Genomic DNA, 22,647 nt, shown 5'->3' with positions numbered 1-22,647 from the left:
AACTCCTTCAACTTCAAGTCATCATCCAATCTTGTTATTCCAAGGGTCTCCACAAACTTCATGACATGTTCCTATGCATCGACAATCTTTCCATTAAATTGCTTGAACTTGGAGCTAATGTAATCCTTAGTATATGGCTTAGCAACTATACTAGCTAAGTAAGACAACTTAAGATCAAATTTAGAAAGGTTTAAACTATTATTCTTTTGATCTAGTAACCTTTGGAGCTCTTTCTTTGTCATGAAACCTTGAGCAGTGGCTACTGTGATTACTATAGTAGAAGTAGTTGCTAGCGTAACTATCACAAAGGCGTTGATCAAATTGGGATTTCAAATACCTATCACATCAATAATATTTTCTCTATTTCCTCCATTCCCATTTGTGTTTACAACCAATGGAGTGTCTGCATCAAGTGCATTCTCATTAAGATGTGTAATTTAAGCTTAAAAAGTGGTGGCAGTAGATGATACAAATTGAGATATGGTCTCCATTATTCACTTATTATTGTCTTCCAACTTTTGCATCCTCTCTTGACAAGCTTTGATCATTTTCATCAAGTCTTGGATGTAAGTGGAAATATAAGTGCATTTTGATTGCTAGTAGAACTATCCATCTCTTCCAGTAACGCAAAGTTTTTCCAATGAGACTTTACCTAATGCAAGCACTCTTTCCTAGTGAAGTTGTCAAAATACAAAAGAATTCTTGTGATAGGGAGAAATATATAGGGATATGTAATTGTCAAAATGTTTTAAAGAGTATAGCTGGACATCTTGGATATGGAGATAGTTAAAGAGGTTTTCTCTTAACATTTTCTTTAAGTAAAAGTGTTTCTCTCCCACTTTTTCCCAGCTATACCTAATGCAAGCATCTCCATATCTAAGATTCCCAGCTATACTCTCCATATCTAAGTTGTCAAAACATTTGGAACAAGTAAAGATGCCCGAAAGGCAAATTTGTCTTGTTTAATACCACAGCTTGAAAAAAACTACTGTCCCACCTCGTCCTTGGGAAGCACATTCCCTTGTTTTCCGGGAAGGAGATATTGACCAAAAACCTGATTAGCACTCTAGCATGATTAGGAATGCAAAGCATACACATGGAATAAGTATACCACATGAAGGGTACAAGTAAGGTTGGAATAACACAAAACTATTGTCGTCCCACGATTTACATGCTGCACACGGACTGATAAGACAACTATGTACAAAACCATGCAAAGCACAACCTTTTACCAATCCTTGAGTAGTTCTCCAGCGACATCCTTGTAACTTACTTTCTTTTTCTTTACTGGCGGTGCAATAAAATCTGCATCTAGCTTATCATCCTCTACCACTGGAATCTCAGCATTGTTATCTGCAGGTGGCTTTTCATTCTCAACGAATGAGTTTGTAGCTTCAACATGCTTGATCCCGAGGCTTGGTATCATGTCCAGTAACATGGCCTGAACCGGATCAACCATAACTTCTAGCTTTTCTGACTTCGCACCACAATTCTCTTGATCCAGTTCCATAAGGTTGTACTTCTCAGCCTTCTTGCAGCTTTGGTCATTATTTGGTTCACACATCTCAACCGAGGGAGCTTTATCAGACCACTCTTTACTCATATTTTCTGCAGCCTCCAGTTCAACTGGCTTGGCGCTGCATGATAATTCTATATCTTCTGCTACTTGATTTCGTCGAATCTCAGAATTTTCCCTACCAACGATTCCAAAGCCTTCAGTATTCCCTTCACCCTTTTCTATCTCTTCCACATTTGTTTTGTCGTCAGAACCACTTTCTTCTGATTCATCTTCATTTATCTTAACAGACATCTTTCCACAACGTCTCGGTACCCTTCGACATTGGCTTACCACTGTTTTTCCTTTCTTTGCATTCTTGCCAGCAGGTCTTCTTTTCCTGTTGCCATAATTAGGAGTGACCAACGGCATTGATTCTTGCAGGTGAACTTTGCTGCCTCTCTGTTTTATTGGACTTTCACAAGAAACAGGCATAACCTGGTTTTGAACACTGTTGAAATCTGGTATGGCTTCCTTCAGATTTTGGTCTAATTCACTGAGCAAAAAGATAACATAAAGCAATTATTCATTAGAACATATCGGAACGTATGTGATGCACATGTGAACAAGGTATCATACAAAGCCAAAACCATACAATTTCTTGTCCATTCAAAAGTTCCAAGTAAATGAGATAATGCATGCAGTTCCTTGGATGACTGGTTTCTGGTGACCAGTTTGCAGAAATATTATGACTAATAAAACATTATCGTTTTTAACAGACCATCCGATAGAAACATCATGATCTATAGATGAATGCTTCAACCATGCCAAGCAATCAAGACAAGCCTTACAGCCATTAATAAGGTCAATTTTAACATTTCGATCTCAGAACTACATTACCCTCAATCCTTATTGGCAACTGATTGCCATTTTCGCTGGTAATTTGCATTGTGGGATCACCCATACACATCTAACACCAATCTAGGCTCACTCCACAGAGTTTACAAAGCCAAAAGTTTCATCCTAAGATTCTGTCATGGGACGAGCACAAGTATCATACAATAATACTAGTCTTTGTGGCACCCACTCTTTCTATGAAGGAAGAGTTCGGGGGAAAGGAGAAGAGAGTAAGTGGAGAAAAGATTGGTGGTGTGGAGAGTGAAAATGACTGATATATTCTCATTATCCAAGTTATACCACACTATCTGATATGGTTTTCGTGTGAAGTATGACTGAGTTGGATTCTACCAACTCTGGAAAGACTTGTTTGAACAAAGGCTATGTATATTAAGACAGATGCAAAACTTGCTAGTGTTATTTCTCATATTGCTGAGAGCCCTATCTCCCCAAATCATATCTCATCTCATCAGAGTTAGTACAGAAGTTATGCACTATCTAATTTGGAAAATTTTCAACATTCATATCTAGAAGTTAAATACATATCACAAGGCAATAGCATGTTTAAAGCACATGAACACAAATGAATTTAAAGTGTATTTGCACCAACCATTCTAACAAGTTTGTTTCTTCAACTTCACTGAGTTTCAAACTATATAGGTCTTCTTGTAACTTTTGTCCCCTCTCTAAGCAATCCTCCAGCCACTGAGATCCCACAACATGTAACCCCTTCTTCCAGAAAAGATGTTTCTCTGCACAAGAAAAACTATAAAAAGAACAAAGAAAGTTAAAATCCCACCTGTGTGTTCGGATGAAGCACCATAGAATTTTAAAATGAAGTCAATTCAAAGTACAGTATTTGCAAATTCTAGAATGGTAAATTGTTTCTTTGGCTGGTATTTCTTCCAAATAGAATTCCGCCTTATGGTCTTCAGAAATGATGTCGATTAAAACCAATTCTAAACCATCAAACATCCAACAATCATCCTCTCCCATGGCATCTGTGAACCTTACCCCCACATTCAAATCCTCAAACCAAGACCCAAAGAAAACCCATCATATTCTCCACAAAATCAAGACAAAAACAATCAAAATTCCCATGCTTAAGATGCAAATCTGTAAGAAAAGAAAGGTAAAGAGAAAGATGACAGGTAGAGTAGGAAAGAGACACACCAGACATAAGAGTAAGTGATTTTGCTAGGAAAGTCACTGGAAACAGAGAGAAATATACAAATTGGATATTGGTTGAAGTTGCCACAGAGAGAGGAAGACACCACTTATCATTAAAGGACAAGGTTGCTGACTGGAGAGGTAGCTGGGAGGTCAGAATCCAGTGAAGGGAGAGTTTCTCTATCATCTATTTGGTGTGCAGCATGAAGAATGAAGCATCTGTGTAATTCAGCCTCAAAATGAATCATGTATTTTAGGTCTCTAAAACACTTGTTTAAAATCCTACAAACATTTTAGAATTCTCCCTCGTCTTTTGCCTGAATAAGGCAATTCAATTCTCAAAATCTAAAATCCTCTTTCAAAACGAAATCCCTTCTAAAATGACGCATCCAAATTTGGTCTAAGTGTATTTGGAAGACATCATTATCAGACTCATTGAAGGTAGCACACAAGCAGCTCTTGTCAGGTCTACCTTGGATCAATTAAAGTCCAGTTTGCTTAGGATCTGGACGCTTCAAGTGTCCCTTGTAGTTGACAATGAGGTTCAGGCTCAGGTAGGCCTTTTAAATCAATTTGTATAGAGTTATAAGCTTGGTATTGCATGGGTGATTCGGGTATGAGTCAGGCTTGCCACTCTAAAATCCATAATTCAATAGTCATTATGCTAAAGTTTCTAAATGAACTCATTCAAATGAAACTACAGTACTAAACAAAGTAGAGACTGTTGAAAAGGATAAAAAACAAATTGTGGCAGTCATAAGCCAAAATATTATACTCAAATGATTCAAATTCAGCACGATCAATAATCCTTTTGCTATTTATATGTTATCCAGTACAATGAGTTTTGAAGTAAACCATGCAGAGTTTAAAAACCGTAAGTAATAGAAAGCGCAACTAAATTTGACAAATTAGAGTCTAATCTTGGTAAATGAATAACACTCCTGAATCTTATAATGAACAAAGCACATAAGACTACCCTTAAAAATCCTTCTCATGCATTTTTTTTCTAAATCAAATCCTACCCACCCAAAAAAAATCATAATAACTTAATCACAGTAAAGTTTGAAATGAACTCAACAAAATTAAGCCAGAAGAAAAGCTCAGCAAATAGGAAAAAGGGATGCTATTATAAAGAACAAAAACCAATTCATGGCCATCATAAGCCAAATCGGAATATCTCAACTGAATAAAAAATAACATGATCAATGAACCATTTATTATCGTAAGTTATTTTAAGTACAATCACTCATGGTGAGAACCATGTACAGACAATATCAAAGTAACAAAGTTGCAATTAGATTCAAAAAATTGAGGCCCAATCTTGATAAATGAAAATACCTCCTGAATCTCAAAACTGGAAAAATAAAAATTTTCAAACAACAAAGTGATTTAAAACCGATAATTTCAAAATAAAAGCTCAAAAAGTGATATGAAATTTCAATAGTCAAAACCCAAAAGTGAAGTTTTAATATTCAAATTACAAATCTCAATATCTCAAATTAGCAAAAGCTACCCCTCCTCAAATGTTATACAGACACCTATTTATATGAGCTTCATAAAATTAAAATGAAGTCCACATAACACATAAAATGGAGTCCAATAAAGAAGTCTAAATAACAAAGACCCTATTTTCTAAATTTTAGTCCACAAGTGTTCTTCGAAAATATAGACGACGGTCCTCAATCACAATGTGGGCATGTACCTTATCATTTCTCGCTAATTCATTTGTCCATGAGATCATGCCACATTACGATACAAATTACTGATGCTAATATCACCCAAAAGGGAAAAAAACTACACAAAATAATTGCTCTTCAATTTCATAATTTAGTTCCAATATATTCCAATATCTATTTTTTCTTAGAGGTATAACATATTGCTGTGACCAGGAAGGTCCAATATCCATAAACTAGTCAGAAAACCTCACTATGAGGCACCAAATGGCATTAACCATCAAACACAATTGTGTTAGCCATACATTACCTCTTAATAAGAGAATCAAAGTCCACATCCAATCCTGGCACTGATAGGATTACCAAATGGGTAGCATGCTTGAGATCCTTGCTGATTTTGCCACCACCCATTAAAACTTCAAGCTTTAACCTCCTCAGTGTGAGTCTCAACATGACTTGCCAATCAGCTTTCCTATATAAAATGGTTAGGTACAGCTATGAGAAAGGAAATAGACAACCAACTGGATAGTAATGATCTAAAACACCTATTAAAGAGATTCAATGAATAAAGACAGATAAACAAGATATATGTGGAATCATGATGGTCATATATCTTACAATGACTGAGCTGAACAGTAGAAGTAAACAGAGCAGCCATGAAAACTTGACCACCTCTCCTTTGGACAGTACTTCTTTCTATAATAGTCAATCGTGTTGGCATTTTCTGACCTTTGGATATTGTTTAAGAGCTGAAAAATGAAAAATGGAATAGTAATCATATCTTTCATCAAAAGTTTGCTCCATAAAAATATAGCAGTTCAAACACCAAATATTTAAAAGCAACATTAAAGGTTATCATTAAAAATGCATTTCTTAATTTCTTGTTTTCCGATGGCTGTCAACCTAGTGATAGTTTTTTTTTTTTTTTTTTTTTATAATTGAGGGAGGGGCGATTCGAACCTTGCTCTTTAAGCAAGGGGATCATGCACCAACTAATGAGCCAAATGCTCGGGTGCATCAACCTAGTGATAGTTAATGCAGCAATATGCAAATAGATCTAAATAGAAATGAAGTACTGGAATATAAATATACCTGTTTGATATCTGCAAGGTCAAGGTCCCAATAATAAGGGTCAGAATATTCATCAACTTCTTGCTGTAACTTCTTTTTTGATGATTCAGAAAGAAAAAGAAAGTACCTTTAAAAGAAAACATACAGTCAAAGGCATTTTGGCTGAAAAGAAGAAAGGAGAGAAGAGGGAGAAGGGAGAGGGTGCTCATTTCATGAAACTAAGCCTTACTTTGGCTGTAAAGGAAGAAGCATCTTTTGTGAGCAACAATCCAAGACCCAAGAGTAATGGATAATTTCTCCATGAAGCTTTGCTGCCTGATACTTAATCCCTGACATATTTTCTTGTTAACTTTATTATTCAGCCTAGAAATATTGCTGGTGCACAGAAGTTTCAATGCAAGCACACATATGGACATGGTTGTGTGTGGGTGTGAGTGTGCATGTGTGTGTGAGAGAGAGAGAAGGAGAGAGAAAAAGAGACCTTTGCTTTCAGCCGCAACACAATGGGTAACTGACTTGTTCAAATTCATTGAGAACATTCCCCCATGCTCCACAATAATTTTGTGAAATGAATCAAGAGAATAGGTTGGAGGCACATTAACAAAGTCTGTACATGTCAAGGCAAGTTAAATAATAAAACTTTAAAGGGTGGATTTTGCAGTACACCATGTGAGTATAAATGTCAGGTCCGTTAATGGTATATCAAAGTTATCAGCACCTAATAAGACCATCATTTTTGTAAGGGAATGTATACGAAAATCCAATCATTATTTGCTTATATAAGTTTGCTAAGGAAGCAGAATCTTGAAAAGTTGGGGAAACGGGGGAGAGAAGAAATTTGTAGAAAAAGGAAGGAGGGAGAGAGTAAGAGACACACACATGCACACAAATAAATACACACACACACAGAGGACATAGAAGATAATGAAACAGCTAACTAAGCAATCCCATTGAAGGATACAAAAAATAAGATTTGTAAATATTAAGGTTTCCCCCTTCACACTAGATGTGTCAGTTTGAATAAAATGAGAAGGAACGATTGAGACAGCCTTTTTCTCTGCCTTTCTAGTGTGTTCCTTGTGTCTTGATTTACCATCTTGCGCATCTCCCTGTACTGTCCCTTTCTGAGTGGTACCATTACTTGAATGCACAAGTTCTACAAATGCTGAAACAACAAAAGTAATTTACAAAAAGGACATATTATTAGCCTCAATAGGAGAAATTCATTAATGGTGCAACAATTTTATATAAACCCTTACATTGCACATTAAGGCACTCATGCCAAGGCTTGTCATATCTCACTCTATCGATACGTGGAAATCTCAGGCTGTATGGTGCAGCAAATACCTGAAAAAATCAAACAAAACATAAATAAACATATGTAAGAGAAAAGTTGCAAAACAATTAAATGAAACCAGGAAAAAAGTAAAGACCAAGAACTAGAGTTAGATTTTATTTCTGTTGCTTGTGCAAAATATAAATTAAATAATAATGGCTATAAAGACACACCTCAGACCTTATGGTCCGGATATCGCTGTTGATAGAAAGAATGATTGATCTGCAACAAGAAATAGAACATAAAGAGTAAACATTGCTACCAAAAACCAACAATTTTTCCAGCATAAGAGCACAATAAAGAAATGCTAACTTCTCCGGGCTTTCAATCCAAACATCAGGTCTCTCTTTTGAGTTATTTGTAACTTGATAAAAACTAGGTTGCGTCTTCTTTGGGTATTCATATTTCCTGAGACAACATAACAGGTAAGTAAATCATATAAATAAGTCTCCCCAGATTAAAAAAAAAGAGGAACAACCTAAGATTCTCAGTTAAGAGTATGTCTTTTTCCAGATTGTGACATAGTCAAGGAATTCATCCCTGGTTGTTTGATTCAAGCATAATCTCATCAATACGTATGTCCATTCATGCATGTGTGTCTATCCTGAATTTCATCAGCTGGATACATGATACTCAAGGCCACACTGAGCCTTAAACAAAGCAATTTTAAGTAGTAAACATTATTAACAAGGTTGATTTTTGTTTCCTAAGGTCATAAGGCCAGTGAGTGGTAGTTACGCTCACTGCAAAAGCTATTTGTCACTTCCATGGCTATTAAGTACAGCTCATTCAACAATGGAAGCAACCATCTTCTCCTAAGATCTAGTTTACCTGAAAGGTACCTAAAATAAGGCTTCAATTTGTTTACAACAGCTTCCAATTCATCATCAGCCAGCCCAGTACCAACTCTGCAGAAGGATACAAATCTGCAACAAAAGGACCTGATTAGATAGTTGGCAGATTATGCCTAGTGAACAAACCTCTCTTATGATTATTCAGGTTTTTTAATATTGCATGGAAAAACACTTAAAAATATCAAGAAGGATTTAATTGTCATTGTTAACAGCAGCTGAAGCCTTGATGCAGATTTATTTGAGTTTAGTCTAGTCTAGGTTACTCAAGATAATGGCACGGTCAATTGATGAGGACCAACTTACAAACTTCCTTTGAATTATAAAATTATTAAAAAGAATATTTGTTATTTTCTAGCAATATTATATTGAATATACAGTTATATTCAAAAATTCTAGTTTTATAAATTCCACTTTGTAATTCATATTAAAAATTCATATCAATCAAGAATAAGTAAATTAAATAATTGAAATAAGATATCATTATGATAATTGATGTTAAGATTGTTTAATAGATAACATCCCAATACTGGTGTTTCCTTTTATGGTACATGCAAAAGACCATTGCGGTTAAGCTACAAAAAAGAGTGGTAGCTCTCTCCCATTGCATAAAACCCCATCCTCCCCACCCAAGATTCAAACCTAAAACCTCGTAGTTGATGTCTCAAGTTTTAACTATCAGGGTGTCCACTTAGGCACAACATCCAACTTAGCTAAATCCTATTGAAGTAGCATACTTACCTCTGGAAAAGGGTTTCAAAAATTAAAAATTAAAAGAAATAATTTTCTTCCTCCAAGGCATACAGAACTAATCATGTTCCACATGAATTGGTCTTAGAGAGAGTCCATTCAACTTACAAGTCACCTGTCGAGTGTCTCATGCCTATGCCAAAGTATTCACCTCATAAAGGTTCATTCAGCTGAAAGTGAAAGGCTATTCACTGGCCCTCTGAGCATTTAAGGCCCAGCTATTTTGTTATAAAGGCTCAAAGGAACTAGGAGAGGGAGGAGTTGAAGAAGGGAACAAACGTCTGCAGTCTCCCAAACGCCTCAATGCTTAGAACAAAAGATTTTTTCAGGTCTCAGGTTCAAATATACATGAGTGTGGGCTTATATAGATGGCAAAGAGCTAATACTTGTTGTATAGCCCAAGGCCAATCGACCATAATATATAACATTAAAATTAAAAGTAACAATATGCAATCATACAGGCTTCTGTGATCATGCACAAGATGTTATATATGTATGTATTTCACTAATTTAACCAATTGTGAACAGCTGGAGCTTAGAGGTGAGGAAGCAGCTAAATACTACCGCCTGGGATAAGCATTTGGGTCTGGACGATCTGCTAAGCCAACTAAGAATTGAGCTACCTGCAAAAGTGCCACATAAATAAGTATGGAAAAGAAAAAACAAATAAGGAAAAAGGATAAAAAAACTAACCTCCCCTCCTCGACGTCCAGAGCCATAATATCCTCCTAAAAACCTTGAAATGCATGTGAGAAATTGCTAATGGTCTTGAAATAAATGCATTAGATGGCAAGAAAGGAAACAAAAACATAAAGAGAAATATTTCAGACCAATAATGAGAACATCTAAGTCAGAACCAGCATGAATGTACTCAGGCTTTAACTTCAACCACTTCCCACTTCTATCACTTGGTTCCCATTTGGAACCAAGGTCTTTTAACACAATACCTTCATCCCTAAGATGATAAGAAGCAGTAGAACATATCAGAACCAAAATATAATAATAAGGATGGATGAGACAAAATAATTAATAATAGATAGAATAGGTAAATTATTTAAAACACCAAATGCATGTTTGAAGCTATTTGAAAAACTAGGGTGCATTTAGGATTGCTTTCTCTTTACTTTTTTTGTTTTCTGCTTTCAAAAATGTTCCTTTCATTTTACTTAAACAAGTTAATTTTATATAATTCAAATGATAATATTATTTAATATTATCTAATAATAATATTAAGTGGTATTATTTAATCATATCACAATTTAATAATATTTAAATAATAGCATTATAAATATATAAAATATGAATAACATAAATATCAAATATCAAATAATTTCATATTTAATAATATAATTTTATAAAACATTAATTAATATTAAGAAATTATATATTAAATAAAATATTTAATTATCAGAGAAGTAAGAATCAATTAATTCTCATATATATATATATATTTAAGACATATGTATGTCTGTACATTCGTACATACATATCAAAAGCTTTTGAAAAAGACTGACCTATTTTCAATCGTTTCTTTGAAAAATCTCTCCACATCATCCACACTGTACGCAAGACATGACCAACAAGGCTCCCCTACATGATGAGCATAGGAATGATTGCCGCTCTTCTCATAAGTAGAAAATATTACACACAAATCAGGTAGTCATGGGAAAACCCTTCAAGCTATACAATATTCACCAAACAGTATGTTGAGGACATTAAGTACATAAATAATGGCCCACAATTGCAGTAGGTTAAGACAGCAAATAAACATCAGATTAAGACTAAAACAGTTAGAAATGAAGTTTCAAGATTTCACAGAGGAAGTAAAACAGAACCAACTGAACCATTGGTCATTAACATTCCAACTGCATTTGCATTTGTTAACTACGTGACTAGAGATTGGCAATAAACAACCCTACTCCCTCCAACTTCCCCAACATGGCGACACTAATCCCCTGCTCCCTCCCCCTTTTTCTTTCCCAGAGAGCACACTACTGCCTGGTTCTGCATGTGAACCAAAAACTTAGTTTTACTAACAGCAGTAGCTGCAAGCTGTTAGAAATTTCTCCAAAATGAATTGGAATTAATGGGATTAAAGAACATAATATAACCTGGCATACACTTCTATAAGTATTATCCTCTAATGATTTCTTTTAGCTGAGACACGGCAGTCAGGAACAATGCCAACACAAGCCTCTTAGCATACCCCTCCCTCCTGCACCCCACAACCCCTTTCCACAAACAATAATTTTTCATGTTAATTAACAAATATGAACTAACTCACATCTATCATCATGGTTCTAGCCTTAAAACATGACAAAAATGAAGTCCTCCCTAATTCTGTAAAGGGACAAAATTATAAATTTTGGCAGGCCAGATTCTTCAATTATGTTCTTAAGAAATATGCACCCAAGCATTTGACTCAATTGTAAGTGCATGTTTTCCCCTGCTCAAAGGGCAGTTCAAATCCCTTTCCCCAAATCAAAAAATTTCTTAAGAAAAAGTCGCATTTGCATAAATAATCAGGGCCAAATTGAAGAACAAAAGATTTGTAATACCCAGTACAGGAAAAGAGTATACTCAATTCTCATTATTGTTGATGATATGGTAGCTATGCAACATAAACATAAATACTAGGAAATTGAATTATCCGTATTCTTTACCAGGAGGGCGATGAGCATTAAGACCACCATAAGGCACTAAAATCTCTAAACGACCCTTCAAAGGCTTCACAACCTTTTGAAGAAGTTCATGCCGTTCCTTCAAGCTCTGGTGAATGACACTAGTGTCTCCAACATAAAGAATATCAAATGCAACATCTAGCCCATAGCAAGTCAAGGTCATTTTAAAAGCTTGCATGTCCAAAGACACAGGTCAGTAAATTTATTTTGGGCCCATGTAACAATATCAACTGATTTCAAAGCAAAATCTGAACCTAATTTCAAGTCAAACATGAAAGGATACAGCATAACTGCACCAAAGAAAGAGAAAAGAAAATATAAGATACACATGAAACTTCAAGAAAATTTTTCTACAATAGTAATTAGTAATAAGAAAAACAAGTTCTCTACAACATAAAACCTGTCTGTCACTGTCAAGGCCATCTTTTGCTGCCTTGGCTGTCAACAACAGATAATAATTGTCATAAACACATTAATAATGATAAATTCTGCAAGATAAAGAGGTAGCAAAATGAGAAGACAAGCAAAAACAAATATGAGGATAAGAAAAACAAAGCAAAAGAACCTATTTCTTGATTTGATCCAAACTCAGCAAACCGACTCAAAGTGGTATCCCAAACTAACATTTCTCCATCAAGTATGCACCTATAAAACATTCCAAGGAAAAAAAGTTGATGCACATCAGAAATGTCCCATATGCACTAGGCATAGCATGCATGGAAACCACCTCACAAATCTGGGAAAACATTGTATTGCATCATCGAAAGAAAACCTCGAGCAATATGTAAATCGAACCCTTCTGAGATTTCGTGAATGTAAATTAAAAGATTTATCAAAGTTTTGTTAACAGAAATTGTTCTCTTTAAGGATTTGTTGATGCAACTGAATCTCACCCTTTCCAAAGGCACCAATAGATATATTGCCTAGAAAAGTACTATACTTAAACAGAAATAATACATAGTCCAGATGACCTTTTTCCCCTCTTCTTACACTATTTTCAAGTAATGGTATATGGCCCCTTTGAAATAAACTATTAGCTCTGTCCTGCACAGGATACTCATGGTCAAAGACATATCAGTGAATTGTTTTCATTATTTCAGCTTCAGTCATTGTTTGTTGAACCTCATTCTACTTCTACCTGAAAACAAAAGATATTGACAGCAATTGCATATAGAAAATAATCTAAAACCCTAATACTTCCTAGAAGTCATGTTTTTAAAAATCCAATCAAGATTCTAGAATACTCTTTTTTTCCCCCTTGGTTTTGACTAGGAAGATTAGATCACAGGAGCACTACCTCATCAGCATGAATCATATACTGCATTCTTCGGCATAGAACAACCTAGAGAGCAGAAATAATTCCTAGGAAATGACAAATGAAAGAAAGGGAACTTCAAGGATTTATGAGACTCAAACAATTGCCAGTATGCTAATACTTCCAGAATCATTTATTCCAGAAGAAATCAGCAAGGTTTCTGAAATACCTTATCTTTCCTTTGACTTTGACCAGTAAGATTAGATCATAAGATTTACCCAATTACCCCATCAAAATGAACCATCTATAGCATTATTCAGCACAAAAGAATCTGAAAGGCAGAAATGATTCTTCAAAAATGGAGGATGAGAATGAAGGGAGGCAACTTAAGGGACCACAAGACTCATATAACTTGAAGAAAAGATAAAAAAGCATTGGCCTTCTATGAGAAGGAAGGTTAACAAGAAGAAAAGGTTATAGTGGTTTCCTTAAACTTTCAAAAAAATACCATCCTAAAAACAAATAAGTATACAACCTCCAATTTTCCTAAAAGATGAGAACTTACAGAAAATTAATAAAAAGCTTCTTTGAAAAGTTTAGGCATTTAGAAAGAGAAAGATGCAACAAGGGGGAACATTTCACGTAAATGAAGGTATCTTAAGGATCTCAATTTTTAAATTTTCTTTTTTTAAAAAAGGACTGGGGGGAGGAAAGGGCTTTTCTTTTTTTTGGAAGCAGTCACTGCTTTGACCATACCAAGTTGCAGCATCACAATTTATTGCTGCCATAAAGCCTTAAAAGTATAAAAAAGAATAAGAACATTTGCAGTGCGTTTAAGCCATTCATGCCTCTATTGGTCACAAGCAACGGTTCTCAACTTGGAGGGCAACATTTGCAATGAATGAAAAACTTAAGTTCAGTAATATGGCTATTTCTAATACAGTTCCTTAATTCTCATTGTAACGAGTCTCTTTTGGAGTTAGAGGATTTATATTCATAAGTCAGCAAAAGGCCATGTCATATGCAGTTTTCTGAAGCAAAACAACCAAACTGTCATCTTGAAACTTGAGCTATCTTCAGATAGAATCAGTTTCACTTCTGAGTAGGTTCTCTATCTACATTGAATCTTGAAGAGTGGATTATAGTTCCATTCTGTTCCAGGACTTGCTTATTGTCAGACTTGATGTTATTATAGATTGGGAATCATGCTAACTGGGTAGAAATCTACTGTGACCAGAAGAGTCAAGTGGCCCGTCAATTTGACTTTTGCTTGAACAGCTACAATAAGATGTCCTCATAAAGCACAGTAATATTTCAGTTCCAGAAGACTTTAGGAAGCAATTTATAGGGTTGTGTCTCACTCCTGTACCTTTCTGGATAGCGACTTAGCCATACGATCAACAACAGCGCACAAAACTTCATCAATCCTTCAATATAGAAATTAATTCAGAAAATTCCAAGACCTCTCATCATCTTCTCAATTCCAGTGGATTTTCTCCTGGAAAAACCTAGCCAGAAACTTGATCTTAGCGAGAAGGAAACATCTATAAGGGAAGGTTTTCACTGCCAATCCTAGGTGTCCTTCACATAGAGCACAGATCCTGTCAGCTCCACAAAATTGATTATCTAGCTGTTCATTTGACATGTACTTTTTGGTTCTCTTTGTATTAAAAATGCTTCATCATCCGTTGTCTCATAAGTTTGCTGTGTCCTTTGCCTCATCATCCATATCTTATAAGTTTCCTATGTCCTTTTTCTATTTTTCTTTCAGCAAGGTTAAAACTTCTTACAATGGGATATAAAATGGATTATGGAGATGGAGAGAATTGAAGAACCCTAGAACACGAATGAATTAATGTCTTGTAGGTGAGATGAAAGACTTCAACAACCTTGTTCTATCATTGGAGTTCCACTGTGCAAGGGGTATACTAGGATTTTATTGTTTTCAAGAAGAAACATGTTTGAGTTCCAGTGATCAAATGATTACTTTACCTTTATGTACTAGCATAGATAACTCAAATAAAGTTGGTCTATTCTTTAGATAAAAGAAACAAGGAAAAATAAACAATCATGTATGCTAGAATATATAGCCCAAGAAGCGTGAAGAGGGGTAGTCTGAACAGGAGTTTGTTGGAAAGAAAAATAGAATACAAGTGAACGACAAACCTTCTGAAATAATACAAGTTGTACCATAACAAAACTAGCAAATGCTTACCTATCAACCAGAATATTTTGTGCAATAATGTTTGACATCCCACGCTCATATTCAGAGTGATCAAGAAAATTCCTGTTGAGAGAGAGACAAGAATATTTATAGAGTTTACAAAATGCTTGTGCTTAGCAAGCTACTGAATATTCCTTTCTTCACATAAATTCATATAAACAGAAAAGCACTTTTTTCTGGAGGGAATTGCCATATGAACAACCATTTTATTTTTCTTTTTTTTTCTCACTTTTTTCCTATTTTGGTAGTTTAGGAAGAAGAGACATGAAGATGAGATCTTCACTTTCAGGGGAGGTGCAATTACCAAAAAAGGTATGCCATACTTCAGTCATACAAACCTCAAAATTCTTAGATATTAATGCGAGATAGGAAAAAAATAAAGGTGTAAACAAGTTCGTTGAACATATACCCACCTGGAGTAGTAGTGTATCTCAGTTCCATTTTTGTGGATTTGAATGCGATCGCCATCAAATTTACACTCAACAAGTACCTCCTTACCATGAAGCTATGAAAGAGGACAACAACTAAAAATTATTGACTAAGATAGATAAATATTTAAAATGAAAAAACGAAATTATGATAAGAGAAATCAATAAATAGAATCACATAGAAACTAACAGTAACAAGAATCTTAAACAAGCTTGTATTATGATGTCATCATGAATAAAATCATAATGGCTATTATTACTCCAAAAAATTCCCAAATATTTGGGACAAAGATGAGCTGTCACTTCTTGAAACACAAGCCAACTATGATAAATCAAACCTTTTTCCATGCAGCAGCCGCATCACGGACTCTCATAGCTAGTTGCGGTCGCACTGCCTTTCCAACCTCAATGTCCTGCAAAAAGACTATCGTCACTTAAACAAATACATAATATTAATATTTTGTTGGGTTAACTAGAAAAAAAATTCCACCATGATCAATATAGCCTAATTATGACTTTTCCCATGAGTTTGAAAATGATACATTTTCCCATTCAAGATGTCATTTTTGGCAACATTTAACTTACTTCTTAAATACATACTAGGATATGTGATTTAAAAAAGCTCTTACAGCACATGCAGGTGCCACTTTTCCTTGCTCCTATGTGCCTTTCTAAAAGAGAAAAAAAAAACCTTTAAAATGATCTGAATTGTGGAATTAAGCCCTTGTACTTCTATTCTATTCAATTGAGCCATAAATTTTTATTTGGCTGTAATTAACCCCTAAAATTCTATTTTTAAAATAAAGTAAACTTCTATAATATTTGCAAGAGAATTATTACCACATTTAAATTTAATGAGATGCTGCCTATATGAGTAATTGAAATAAAGAAAACAAAATGCTACCATGCGGTGGAAAAATTAATTCCAAACAAATGGAGAAAGGGCAGAGGAAAGTGATTAAGGAATAGGAAATGAATTGGAAAAAAAAAAAAAAAGAAGGCAATAACAGAACCCATGAGTTAAACATCTCATTTCTCAACCTCAGTGCCCCTTTCTCCATCCTCCTCTCCACCACCACTCTCATCTTTCTTCGCCAGCCACAATCATCCTCTCTTCACTACTAACCTAGCCATGCCATGCCCTTTGGCCCAAGTATAAAGACAAAAAATCTCATTCATACTTTGCAGCATAAGAAAACCCACCACAAACCAGTAGAGAGAGACCACATTATAGGGCCAATACAGTACCAGCCCTCCATGTGTAATAGCATCGATATATATCCCAATATTCACCAACCTTAAGTTTCAAATCACATCACAGAACATCAACCTTTGGTCTCTAAAAAAAACATAGAAAGAATTCCACTTATATTCACATAACAAATTCTGGCAAGGACAACTGCAAATGGTAAGCTCACCAAAAACTAAGTCCAATATGAGGAAGCTTAAGAAGAGAAGAAGAAAGAGAAGGAATGAGAAAATAAAAAAGCAATTAAAGAGATAAAGAAAAGGGAAACAAAAAGCTTCATCAGAACAGAAAGCTCCTCAACTGAAACCATAACCTTACAACACAAGAGGCCAACAAAAATTTAAAATGCATCGGATATTAAAGACTTAACGGGATAGAAGCAGTTCCCAACTTTCTACAAAAATTCACTACACAGTATAAGTTTATAGAGATTCAGAGAGTTGGTTCAACATGTATAACACACCTGACGCTTATGACGTTGACTACGATCCCTCAACTTCTCACAAACCATTTTTAGGTCACATGTGACATTAAACAAGTCTTCGGCATCTGGATGAAATTCGTGAAATATGCTTTTTTCACTAATTCCCAACTTGAGATCTGCCAGAAAATTAAGCTAAAGATCAAAGCTTACATAGTGAACAAAAAATTTATGAGTTAAGATGCTTATTGATAGTACCTTTTAGAATTATCATGATAATCCACTTCATTTCCTGTGCATTTGTCTTATTAATCAAAGAAGAAAGGACTGTTGTCTTCTCGGCCCTGATGTCAAAGACGTTGAGATAGAACAAAATATCAGCGTCATGCATTCACAACATTTTGATAATTACTTTTTTCTACCTGTGTTTTGCTTCTGGAAGCCAAAAGTGCTTATTTATACAAAAACAAACCAGTTTAAGCCCTACACCGTCCATGAATTCAAAATAGTTGGATGGACTACTAACAGAGGGAAGGCAGGAGTAACAAACATAACGTTGGAATTATTAGCCTCCGATTGATTATCACGCTTTTATTCTTGAAGAAAAAGCGGGAAAAAATGTCTTTGGATAAAATTAAATACTAATGTTGTTGGAAATTCAATGTTTCTATTATTATGAATAACACAACACGAGTAATTTTAGTTTTATATGGAAGAAATATATTTAACTCAATGAAACATTTGAACTCTTGGATCGTTTTTTGCCAAACATAATAGTAATTTTTGCTAGTAGCTTCGGAAGAAGTAAAAAGCCAACAGCGAAAACAAGAAGCAAATTGGAACCACAAAAATCGAATTATTATTAGGTGAATCAATGAAAATGGAAAATTACCTGCTTTCAGCAGAAGCTAAGCGATCAAGCAAGTCATTTAATTCCTTGATGGTGAGTCCACCGGAAGCCGTTCCCTGCCTACGCTGCAGAACCTCAGCGGCGACAAGAGCGAAGTTTCCAGCATTGGCGCCGGTGTTTGCACCACCTTTGCGCCAATTGATAAGACGGAGAGCATCGGGGGAGTCCCTGGACATGCCAAGAGCGTCAATGAGGCAGATGGCGAGCACCGATTCCTTGAGGCCGTATGTGCCACGCTCTCTGTCCAGCGACGGAAGGATAAGCCGCATGGCGCTGAAGTAGTCGGAAGGCTTGCAAAAGGTGTCTAGGAATTTTCGAAACTTGGACCGCTTCTTGGCTGATGTTTTGCTTTTCTGGATCCAAGAGAAGAGGCTCACTACCACGCTCAACTTGATTTCCTCCGTCATTTTTCTTTCCCCTTCTTCTTCTGCTTCTCTAATTCTTTTGCTGTTAGAAGAAGCAGCTACTTTTTAAAATTGAAACCCACCGCTACAATTCGCTACAATTCTATTTGCTTCCATAGCTTGCAGAGGAAGGAGTATCGCCTCATCGTTTAAAATATAAAAATCATAAAACAAAATTAGACTTGAAAAATATAAATATACATATGCTTTAAAAAAATTTTAAACATGTGCATTTGACTATTTTACTTGTTGATTATTGATAATCTCCATCCTCAAAGAAAAGAATATGGGTTCTATTTCTTCTTCTCTCACAAAAAATATTTATAATATTCAACAAAATTCAATAAATTTTTTTTTCTTTGATTGTATTTTTATCTTAAAACAAATAGATTTTAAGTTTTAATATTAATCAAAATGTCATTTTTTAACTTCGAATGTAAAATTGACTTAAAAGGTAACAAATATCAAATATTTATGTTTACATGTCATTTTACCATCTACTCTAATATGTTAACATGTCATGTCAATACCAAATAATATAAAAATTACAAGTGACATTTTGATAAAGGACAATTATTTAACTTTTAGTCATAAGATTTATTTAATCTAAAATAAAAACACAAAATTCGATTTAATGTAATAAAAGAATAAAAATTTATTTAAAATTTTTAAAATAATTTAAAGATATTTTAAATATTATATCTTTTATATTTGTAATCTATAATATAAGTAAAAGGAAGCCTCTTTGGGGCTTTGTCACAACCCGAAACTCTCATCGAGTCCGTGACAACCGCCGCGAAGCCTCGACAGACATTCTTCCCCCGAATGCCTTTCGAGACCTCGCAAGACTTTTGTACCAGTTTTTCCATTCCTCTCTCTTTTTTCCTTTTTTTAATAATAAAATAAAATAAAAATATTAATTAAAATTATCTATTTTAATGTAAAACAATATATATATATATATATTTGAAACATCAAAAATTAATTTTCTGCACATAAAAACAAAATAAATTTATACATGCTGTAATATAAAAAACTAGAGTATGCAATTTAAATTACAATGACACGTGGGCCCCCAAATAACTGAGAAGATTTAAGTCTATAACCTTACTTTCTATGATGCAACTCCGAAATTTACTTCTCGATGCAATTGACAGTCTACTGTCTATTCTGAGCCTGAAAAATGTATAGGAAAAAAGGGTAAGATTATAAAATCTCAGTGAGTAGACAAACATCATCAAAATAATCTAAAGCCGAGTAATAGGAGACAATTAAAATACTTCATCCCAACCCATATAAATAATTGGATTTCATCCAATTACTCAACATGGCTTATGCACTTTTCAAAAACTTGGCCCTTGCCAAAAATCCATTCTCGAGGATACCCCGCGAAGGCATCTTACCGAGACCGCCAAGGCTGTTTATTTTCACACACACAAACACATTTCACCTCTGACAACACAACCGTTCCTTGGCGTTGGCTGAGTCCCAATTTCACGTGGTGGCCAGCGTGAAGTGTACTCAAATCCTACCTCGGGAGTTATCCTACGCGCTTCTCCAATCGAGGTAAGCTCAATAATTGGGAACCGTGCCCCTCTAATTAGGCTGGCCCACTAAACCCCCGTCACTGCAATGCCCACTTTATAATCCACTAACCAATAAAATCACAATAGTATGACATGGTTCACTTAACACATTCAAGGCAAATCAAAGCAGTTCACATATTCTTTAAATCATAAAAATAACCAGTCATACCCACATTTATCATAAGCCATTTAATGAAAATCATGGATAAACAACACAATCATAGTATAGGTCTCCAATTACTCTATTTTCAAAATCAGCATTCGATTTTTCAGAAAATTTATAAAATCAATTTATAAAATCACAATTTCTCCTAAAACATAGCAATTTACCATTTAAACTCATTTTTCATAAAATCACACAATTGTATAAAACTACTCTAGATAATTAAGACGATAATAAGTTCACTCACTGTACTAGGAGTAGATATACTTTTATTCTCGGTCCTCGGGTGTAGTCTTTTACCGGTATCAGATAGCTCACCACCTATCCACAATACATGACACAAAAAAATTCAATAATTTGTGTCAAATCAATATATATTATTTCAAGCTCTTATCCATGCGTATGCACTAGATAGGGTGTGAAATATTTAGACAATAGCTTAATCACAGTGTACGACCTAACTCACCTATACACGGTGTAAATTTCTAAAATCTCCAATTCAACTCCAATTCCATCCATTTCAATTTCAATTATCCAATTATATCCACAATACCTCAATGACTGTGAATGTGGTCCAATTTATCAATTCGGATCACAAATTACGCTTTTACCCCTAGTGGGTAAAAATTTCAATTTTTTTGCACAAAAAATTTTCATTTAATTTTCAACCTCATAATTCATCATTTTTCCATCTAATTCTCTTAAAATAAAGTCAACCTCATCCTCACACACCATTGGCTAGATTCGGCCTAGAGAAATTCATGGAGAAAATGAATATTTTTCTTGTTGTTTTACTCATAAACATGCTAAACTAACACTAAACACTGACATAGTTCAAAATCAAATTAATCTAACAACTTTCTCTCTCTAAACCCATATCATCAGATTTGAATCCATCATCAAAACACATAATTTAACCATGAAAAATAAGGAGAAATGCATGGAAATGATAAATCTTGAGCTAAGCTTGAAAAATCATACCTTTAAACACTTGATTCCTTGAAAAATCACACTTTTTCTTTGAATTTTCTCACTCTAGGGTTTGTTCTTATTTCTCTCTCTCTCCTGCTGGTTTTGGCTGACCCTCCCAATGAAGAATTCTGAAATTTTCAAGCCTCTTAATAGGCTTAATAAAATATTATTATTTTATTTACCTTTTAAATATTTTATTATTTTATTTTTTTCTAGCCATCTTTTTGACTTTCTTTTTCTACCACTCAATCCTCTTCACTTATCCATGTCTTTCATGAAATTTCTAGACTTTTCCAAAGTTTTGGTGGAGTAAATTTTTAAAAATTACACTTTTGCCCCGTAAAGTGAAAAATTATATTTTTGCCCCAAAATTTGAAAAATTGCCTATAGACATATTTTTCATCCTTTATACTCATACCATTTTCTAATTTTTCAAATGTGATCTAAATTCTCTCAAAATCTCAAATTTTGTCTGCGAGTGGAAAAATTACGATTTTACCCATAGATAGTGAAAATTTCGGTTTGACTCCGAATTGATCCTTGAGCTCCGAATTACCATTTTGAGTCATCCCTAAACTGTGAAACTCTTAATTTCACCTTAAAATTTCTATTTGAACTAGTTCGAGGCTTAATCGACTCAATGGTACCATTAGGGGCAATATCGTCTTTTAACGATTTCTCGAACTTCTTAAATATATAAACATTCTATCGAGCATGTGAATGACATTATAATTATTTTACAAAGTAGGGTTTGACAGGCTTCCTCCTTTAGCCACGTGGAGGGCTAAGAAAAAAGAGAAAAAGAAAAGAAGAAAAGAAAAAAGAAAAAAAGAATAGAAGAAGAGAAGTAGAAAGAGAAAAAAAAAAAACAACTAGAAAGAGGCTCGTGTGCAACGCACGGGCCATAATCTAGTTATACATAAAAAGAAACTCAAAAGGGCTTCCAAAATTGGCCACGTCTGCAAGCTCTTTTAAGGTCGACAACTGACGACCTTTACGTTGGACGCGTGGCCATTTGAAAAGTGTTTTGGAGCATTTGGTCAAGCTTTCAGTTAGAAATACCTAAAGTGGTGCCCCGCTTTGCGTGGGTGTTGATTTTTTTATTAAAAGT

At 34.7% G+C, this 22,647-nt stretch overlaps 1 protein-coding gene across 1 annotated transcript; it reads right to left on the bottom strand.

Annotated features, from left to right (window-relative positions):
* Nucleotides 1-1,072: 1,072 nt before the first annotated feature.
* Nucleotides 1,073-18,973, bottom strand: ATLIG4 (DNA ligase IV). The gene is made up of 25 exons (XM_088809989.1): nucleotides 18,394-18,973; nucleotides 17,760-17,845; nucleotides 17,544-17,680; nucleotides 16,170-16,244; nucleotides 15,817-15,908; nucleotides 15,395-15,466; nucleotides 12,490-12,569; nucleotides 12,315-12,362; nucleotides 11,907-12,062; nucleotides 10,758-10,833; nucleotides 10,074-10,198; nucleotides 9,937-9,971; nucleotides 9,808-9,866; nucleotides 8,485-8,568; nucleotides 7,955-8,050; nucleotides 7,816-7,864; nucleotides 7,566-7,653; nucleotides 7,268-7,471; nucleotides 6,788-6,913; nucleotides 6,536-6,635; nucleotides 6,328-6,433; nucleotides 5,854-5,984; nucleotides 5,546-5,707; nucleotides 3,003-3,158; nucleotides 1,073-2,051 (listed from the first exon to the last, which is right to left on the bottom strand). The coding sequence occupies exons 1-25, from the start codon at nucleotides 18,816-18,818 to the stop codon at nucleotides 1,229-1,231; spliced, it is 3,591 nt and encodes a 1,196-aa protein (XP_088666115.1). The 5' UTR covers nucleotides 18,819-18,973; the 3' UTR covers nucleotides 1,073-1,228.
* Between the last annotated feature and the right edge of the window lie 3,674 nt (nucleotides 18,974-22,647).

Source organism: Theobroma cacao, chromosome 9 (genome assembly GCF_053813885.1).
Source record: "Theobroma cacao isolate CCN51 chromosome 9, ASM5381388v1, whole genome shotgun sequence".
NCBI lineage: Eukaryota > Viridiplantae > Streptophyta > Magnoliopsida > Malvales > Malvaceae > Theobroma > Theobroma cacao.
Note: the sequence above shows the minus strand (reverse complement) of the source record. Positions and strands in the feature narration are given on the sequence as shown.